The sequence below is a fragment of the Camelina sativa genome, chromosome 7 (genome assembly GCF_000633955.1).
Source record: "Camelina sativa cultivar DH55 chromosome 7, Cs, whole genome shotgun sequence".
Lineage (NCBI taxonomy): Eukaryota > Viridiplantae > Streptophyta > Magnoliopsida > Brassicales > Brassicaceae > Camelina > Camelina sativa.
In genome coordinates this window covers 33281067-33289415 of record NC_025691.1, presented here as the reverse complement: position 1 = coordinate 33289415, position 8349 = coordinate 33281067, and the positions used below count along the sequence as shown (strand labels likewise).

General features: G+C 34.6%; 2 protein-coding genes and 2 pseudogenes across 2 annotated transcripts; all 4 read left to right on the top strand.

The window, feature by feature from the left end:
• On the top strand, positions 286–1807 carry LOC104705230 (serpin-Z2-like). Its single transcript, XM_010421197.2, has 2 exons — positions 286–749; positions 941–1807. The coding sequence occupies exons 1-2, from the start codon at positions 375–377 to the stop codon at positions 1670–1672; spliced, it is 1107 nt and encodes a 368-aa protein (XP_010419499.2). The 5' UTR covers positions 286–374; the 3' UTR covers positions 1673–1807.
• Positions 3420–3824, top strand: LOC104705229 (probable non-inhibitory serpin-Z5). The gene has a single exon (XM_019227219.1). The coding sequence runs from the start codon at positions 3420–3422 to the stop codon at positions 3822–3824; it is 405 nt and encodes a 134-aa protein (XP_019082764.1).
• LOC109125604 lies at positions 3985–4720 on the top strand (annotated as a pseudogene).
• On the top strand, positions 6756–8103 carry LOC104705228 (annotated as a pseudogene).

Sequence of the window (8349 nt, the reverse complement as noted above, 5' to 3'; positions counted from 1 at the left end):
CTCTATCGTTCGATTTCGTTTCGGAATCGTAAGCTCAGAGTCGGTGGAGGTAAACTTTCGGCTGCTTATACTACACGTGTCCTTGTTAATTAACCTAATCACTTCTTCGTCCTTAAGCGGTGCAACGATGGGCTTCTCTTGAACATATTTGTTGGCCCATATATTGACAAATTTTGTTTATTTCCTAATAGGACGGTGCACCAAACCCTAGTTCTTATCTCTTCTTAGTCTTCTATATATACCCACAGTACACACCCACAGAGACACAAGAAAACATTTAAAAGATGGTGAGGCCGAAATTAAGCAGTTTAGAAATTGCAGAGCCCTCTGTCGGAGTGGCGAAGAAAAGGAAGATATTGGATGTGCAGAAAGCGATGAATAAGCAAAACGACGTTGCTCTGTTCCTTGCGGGGAAAGTAATTTCTGCCGTAGCCAAAAACTGTAACTTCGTCTTCTCTCCGACATCTATTAAGGCCGTACTCACCATGGTCGCTGCTACCTGCGAAGAGGAAACATTAAGGTCCTCCATCGTTTCCTTTCTTAGGTCTTCTTCCACCGACGAGCTCAACTCCGTCTTCAGCGAAATCGCTTCTCTCGTCCTTTTGGATGGAAGCAAAGGAGGTGGGCCAAAGATTTCGTCGGTTAATGGAGTGTGGATAGAGAAATCAATCTCGTGTAGCCCCGAGTCGAAAGATCTCTTTGATAACTTTTTCAAGGCTGCTTTCGCCAAAGTTGATTTCATATCCAAGGTTGGTTTCTGATTTCTCTCTTTTCAATTTCGAATTTGCTTTGATTAGATTAGCTAGGTCAATGAGCTGGCATGTGTGAAACTACATTTATATCTTATTCAATGTTTTCGATCTTTAGTTCGGTTTTGTTTGGTTGTGGTTTTGTTATTATGTTTGTTGTTGTTGTTGTTGTTGTTGTTGTTGTTTTGAAGTCTGCTGAAGTACGTGAGGAGGTGAATTCGTGGGCTTTACATCACACCAATGGTCTCATCAAAGATCTTCTTCCTCCTGGATCCGTTACAAACGAGACCGCTCAGATTTACGGCAACGCATTGTACTTCAAAGGAGTTTGGCAAAACAAATTCGATAAGTCAATGACGCAACACAAACCTTTTCACCTTCTCAGTGGAACCTCAGTGTCTGTGCCATTCATGACAAGCTCTAAGCAGCAATGCGTTGAGGATTATGATGATTTCAAGGTTCTCAAGCTTCCTTATCTACCAGGTGATGATGGTACCAACCGCTATTTCTCAATGTATATCTATCTCCCGGACAAAAAAGGTGAATTTGATAATCTTTTGGAGAGAATGACATCTACTCCTGGATTCTTGGATAGTCACATTCCGAGTGAAAGCGTTAAACTTGGTGAATTCAGAATACCAAAGTTTAAGACTGAATTCGGGTTTGAAGCTTCAACGGTTTTCGTCGATGACTTTAACCTTAATGTATCATTGCACCATAAAGCTTTGATTGAGGTGGATGAAGAAGGTACTGAAGCCGCAGCTGCTACTGCTCTACGTAAACCTATTGGTGGTGGCGGGAGGGTACAGAAGATAGATTTTGTGGCAGATCATCCATTTCTTTTCTTGATTAGAGAAGACACAACCGGTACTGTTTTGTTCGGTGGTCAAATATTCGATCCTTCCAAATCTTCTTCTGCTTAGGACCCGGCTTTCATTAATCGGACTAGAGTTTGGTCTATAAATTTGGTTAATTTCTCTGTCGTTTTCAGGTTTTCTTTCTGAACTTATGATTCGCTAAATTATATACATTCATCAGTTTTAACCAAAAATTGATTTGTTGGGTTTAGGAAAATGTTCATTGGATTGAAACCTAACTATATTATTAGTGATGTTGTGGTTAAATCATCGCTAAGCCACTAAAAGCTATAAGAACTACTCTTGCCAACATAAGAGCGCATAATGCATGAGAAATTAACAAACATCCAATGAATTTTTGATATGCTATTATTTTTTTCATGGGAACCTCTTCATTCTTCATTCTTTTGATAATTACACAACAACTCTAGAATTATCATTGTTGCTTGAAACTCTGCTACTGTTACATCTTGTTAGAAGGATGTTATGGTGAATGTTCTGAGCTATTCGAAAGCCAACGAAAAATGTTATGGTGATTTAGCTTTGTTACCATGTGATGTGCTCAGCAAACATAAATATGTGATTCTCCTTTCGCCTTTATTTGATCTTATATTTAAATTATTATTATATATAATACATTTACTTAATAAATTTATGATTTTTTTTCAGAATATGATGTGATTCCAAAATTTAGAGGATGTATTGACATCATGATTTTGAAAGATTTTATGGGATTTAGTAAATTTGGAATTTTGATAGATTTTAGGGAAGTTGATATGATTTATGGGGAAATTCTTTAAAATCCCACCTAAAATCATGAGATTTGGATTCCTGTATTTTTAACTAAACAAATCCTCACAAATCTTCCAGAATCCCTAAAACTTATTAAAATCCAAATCCACAAACTGTTTTGAATAACAATGGATTTTAAAGTAGATTTTTAAATCATCAGTTCAATAACAGTGGATTTCACGAGACTTTTTAAAATCCATGATTGAATAACATAGGATTTGTAAATTTTACACAAATCACTTAAAATGTCAGGTTGAATCACCCCTAATATATACAGTTTTTTTTCAAATATAAAGTTTAGAATAACATAAAAAAAAATTAATATATGAGAAAAATTGAAGGTATTAATTATAATAACAAAAACCATAGTTAGTTAGTTTTATGTGGTAACCCTTATCTTAATTCATCTAATCCAATTATCTCAAAATAAAGTACTTTAATAGAAATCCTAATAATTTCTTTTAATTATAATACTATCAATATATGAGATATATACTATAAGTAACAAATGATTTAAATATATATAAGTAACAACTGACAAAAGAAAATCTGTAAATAGTAAAAGATTTTTAAAAGTGGAGAGATGCTATATTAGAAACCAATATTAAATTTTAATTAAAATCTATGTATTGGATATATTGATCAATTTAATAATATTACTAAAACAAATTGACACATAATCAATATAATATTTGTTATGAATGATAATACTTTAGAAACTTCACTTAATTTTTATTTATAAAAAAATAATTATTTAAATAAGTATATAAATCATATACTTATTTAAATAAAAAATTCAATATAAAAAAACCCAAGATCCTAGTTATGATTTATCGTAAAAGTAAATATAAGACAGAAAGTTTAATTTTACAAATCTAATAAATCAATATGTTTGTTTTACATTTTTGTTCTCGTAAGTATACGATTTATCTTATATTTTCTATATATATATATATATATATATTTATGCTCAGAACATAAATAGCATAACCCTCTCTCAAAGACGAAGGAAAAGCAAAAGATGGATTTACAAGAAGCGATGAAGAAGCAAAACGACGTTGCTCTGTTCCTTGCGCAGAAAGTAATTTCTGCCGAACCCAAAAATTCTAACCTCGTCTTCTCACCGGCATCTATCAACGCCGTTCTCGCCATGGCCGCTGCTACCTCCGACAATGAAACACTAAGATCCTGCATCCTCTCCTTTCTTAGGTCTTCGTCCACCGACGAACTCAACGCCACCTTCCGTAAAATCGTTTCGCACATCCTTGTCGACGGAAGCAAAAGAGGTGGGCCAAAAATCGCGTCGGCTAATGGAGTGTGGATAGAGCAATCACGTCCGTGTAGTCCCGCGTCGAAGGATCTCTTTGAGAATTTCTTCAAAGCTGAGTTTGCTCTAGTTGATTTCCAATCCAAGGTTAGTTTCTGATTCCTCTAAGTTTTTCTGCAAAAATATAGTATATCTTAGGTTTTAAATTTGCTTTGATTAGATTAGGTCAAGAGCTTGTGTGAAACTGTACTTAGAGAAACTACATATCTTACTCAATGTTTTCGATACTTTGGTTCGGTTTGGTTGTGGTTTTGTAACTATGGTTGTTGTTGTTTTGAAGTTTGAAGAAGTGCGTAAGGAGTTGAATTCTTGGGCTTTACGTCACACCAATGGTCTCATCAAAGATCTTCTTCCTCCTAGATCCGTTACAAGCGAAACCCTCTGGATCTATGGAAACGCCTTGTACTTCAAAGGAGCTTGGAAAGACAAATTCGACAAATCAATGACGAAACACAAACCTTTTCACCTTGTTGATGGCAAACAAGTACATGTGCCTTTCATGCAAAGCTATAAAAGACAATATATAGAGGCTTACAACGGTTTCAAAGTCCTTAGACTGCCATACCGACAAGGAAATAATGATACAAGCCGCCAATTCTCAATGTGTATCTATCTCCTGGACGAGAAAGATGGACTCGATAACCTTGTGGAGAAAATGGCATCTACTGATGGTTTCTTGGACAGTCACATTCCGAGTTGGAGAGTTAGTGTTGGTGAATTCAGAATACCAAAGTTTAAGATTGAATTCGGGTTTGAAGCTTCAAGGGCTTTCAATGACTTTGCCCTTAATGTGTCACTATACCAAAAAGCTTTCATTGAGATCGATGAAGAAGGTACGGAAGCTGCAGCTGCTACTGCACTAATTGGCCTTGCTGGCTGCAGCGCTTATATGCCTCCTCCTCCGATAAATTTTGTGGCCGATCATCCATTTTTTTTCTTGATTAGAGAAGACAAAACCGGAACAGTTTTGTTCGCTGGTCAAATCGTCGATTCAGCCTTTGGTAGCTCTGACACTGGAGGTGCTTTTGATGCATCAGACACTCCTGCATACATAGAAAAAAACCATGAGGAGCTTAGGTGGGAGGACTACCAGCGTGAACATAATACCACTCCTGCAAACTTCAAACTCGAAAGGCAGGACTCTGAAGCGAAAGAGTCACTCAGAAGGCATTGAAAGAGACATCGACTCTGAAGCCTGCTGTTACACCCTAACTACGAAATTAGCCCATTCGAAAGCTATTGTTGACAAGTTGGACGAGTCCAAGAGTTAAAGGACAATTCTTGGATTCACCCCGGTGAACCTTTCTTATTCACCCCCTTTTACTTAAGGAAACAAATTATTGATTAAGGAAACAAATTTTGTATATCAATTAATTTTAAAATTATTAATTCTAAACATTATATTATAGTTTTAAATTATAACATCTAAACCCAAATCACTCTTTTTATAAACCGAAATTAAAATATAAACCCTAACCACTATTTTATAAACTCAAACCGACATATAATTTTGCTTAATTTTAAAATATAAACCCTAACCACTCTTTTGTAAACCCAAACCGACATATAATTTTGCTTAATTTTAAAATCTAAACCCTAACCACTATTTTATAAATCCAAACCGACATATAATTTTGCTTAATTTTAAAATCTAAACCCTAACCACTCTTTTGTAAACCCAAACCGACATATAATTTTTCTTAATTTTAAAATCTAAACCCTAACCACTCTTTTGTAAACCCAAACCGACATATAATTTTTCTTAATTTTAAAATCTAAACCCTAACCACTCTTTTGTAAACCCAAACCGACATATAATTTTTCTTAATTTTAAAATCTAAACCCTAACCACTCTTTTGTAAACCCAAACCGACATATAATTTTTCTTAATTTTAAAATCTAAACCCTAACCACTCTTTTGTAAACCCAAACCGACATATAATTTTTCTTAATTTTAAAATCTAAACCCTAACCACTCTTTTGTAAACCCAAACCGACATATAATTTTTCTTAATTTTAAAATCTAAACCCTAACCACTCTTTTGTAAACCCAAACCGACATTTAATTTTTCTTAATTTTAAAATCTAAACCCTAACCACTATTTTATAAACCGAAACCGATATATAATTTTGCTTAATTTTAAAATCTAAACCCTAACCACTCTTTTGTAAGCCCAAACCGACATATAATCTTTCTTAATTTTAAAATCTAAACCATAACCACTCTTTTGTAAACCCAAACCGACATATATATTTTTTTTTTTAATTTTAAAATCTAAACCCTAACCACTCTTTTGTAAACCCAAACCGACATATATTTTTTTTTTATTTTAAAATCTAAACCCTAACCACTCTTTTGTAAACCCAAACCGACATATAATTTCATTTAATTATAAAATCTATACCCTAAACTCTATCCACTCTTTTGTAAACCCAAAACGACATATAATTTTGTTTAATTGTAAAAACTAAACTCTAACCACTATTTTGTAAACCCAAACCGTCATATGATTTCGTTTAATTATAAAATCTAAACTCTAATCGTTATTTTATAAACCTAAACCAACATCATTTCCTTAATAAAAAATCTACAGAATTGGTTTCCTTAACTTGTTTTGTCTTTTTATTTTAATTTTGATTTATTTTATAAATATGATATGACATGACAGTTTGTTGTATTTTGATTGGTTAATTAAGAGAGGGTGAATAAGAGTGGTTCACCCTAGGGATGAACCCAAGAATTTTTCAAGAGTTAATATATATGAGTCGGTTAATTTCGGGGTCTATTATGTCGTATGTTCAACTTTATATGAGAAAATAAAATAATTTGTTTCGACTAAATTTACTTTCACATTGAATATTTAGTTTTCCATGTGAGAAGGCACATTTACTTCGTTTTTTTTTGCGTATATACAAATATCCCCAAATTTTTCTTTGTAAAAATAGTAATCTTAAATTCCCTAATCAAACCCTTGACTATATAAAGCACATGGATGTCATCTTTCTCTCTCTCTTTTTTGTAAATCAAACATGGATGTGAAAAAAGCTATGAAGAAGCAAAACGACGTCGCGATGGTCCTTGCGAGGCACGTCTTATCTTTTGCGTCCGACTCCAAACCTAATGTCATCTTCTCACCGGCATCAATAAACGCTGCGATCATTATGCAAGTCGCTGGTCCCGGAGGTGATTCAGCCGCCGATAAAATCCTCTCCTTCTTCGGATCTTCTTCAGTCGATGAGCTCAAAACCGTCTTCCGCGAACTATCCTCCATTGCCAACAGCAGCGCTAGTGGCGGTCCAAAGATCAAGTCCGTGAATGGCCTCTGGATAGATAAATCACTTCCTGTTGATCCCAAGTACAAGGATCTCTTTATGAACGTCTTCAAGGCTCTTTACGCTCCTGTAGGTTTCCGATCAAAGGTAATTAATTTTCCACTTCAATCTCTCTTTAATCAGGAAAAAAAAAAAAAAAAAAAAAAAAANGGTTGCGTAGAAATATAATTAGGGTTTAGCAGAAACCTAATTTAATGTTTCTTTCTACATGAAGCGCATACACAACGAGTCAAATTGGATACCAGATAATTCGTAATTGTTAATATAGCTTTTTGGTGATAATTTTTTCTTTATTTTTCTTTTTTGAAGGCTGAAGAAGTGCGTATGGAGGTGAACTCATGGGCTGCATATCACACCAATAATCTCATCAAGAATCTTCTTCCACCTGGATCCGTTACCAGCGAAACCGACAAGATTTACGCAAACGCATTGTATTTCAAGGGTGCTTGGAAAAGACCATTCAGAAAGTGCAATACAAAAAACAAAAACTTTCACCTTGTGAATGGCACATCGGTCTCTGTCCCATTCATGACCAGCTATAAGGACCAACACGTAAGAGCTTATGACGGTTTCAAGGTCCTCAGGCTCCCTTACCAACGAGGCAGTGATGATACCAATCACAAATTCTCAATGTATTTCTATCTTCCGGACAAGAAAGATGGATTGGGTGATCTCTTGGATAAAATGGCATCTACACCTGGATTCTTGTATAGTCACATTCCAAGTTACAAAGTTAAAGTTGGTAAATTCAGAATCCCAAAGTTTAAGATTGAATTCGGGTTTTCTGTTAAAAGCGTTTTGAATCGACTAGCTAGGACTGTATTCAATGTCAATGTACCATAAAGCTTGTGTCGAGATTGATGAAGAAGGTGCTGAAGCTGCTGCGGCAACTGCTCTTGGAGTAGAAGGTTATGCTCTTAATAGCGAGCCTCCTAAGAGGATAGATTTTGTGGCTGATCATCCATTTCTCTTCCTTATTAGAGAAGACATAACTGGGACAGTTTTGTTCGTCGGTCAGCTCTTCGAACCTTCTGAATCTCATTAGGAATCTAATCCGGACACAGATGATTTTATTAACCGCGTTATGGTTTGGTGGAATGGTAGATTAAAACAACTGAAGCTTTGGCGGCAAAGTCCACAGTTTCCGTGAAACTATAGTTTCAGTTAATTTCTTTGATTTTTTTTGTTTTTACTTTCCCATTTGAAAAGAGAATAAGAAGAATATTAACTATTTTTATCTTTATATAATAAAATAATTAATTTTGTTTTAACTTTTTTTTTAATGAAGAAT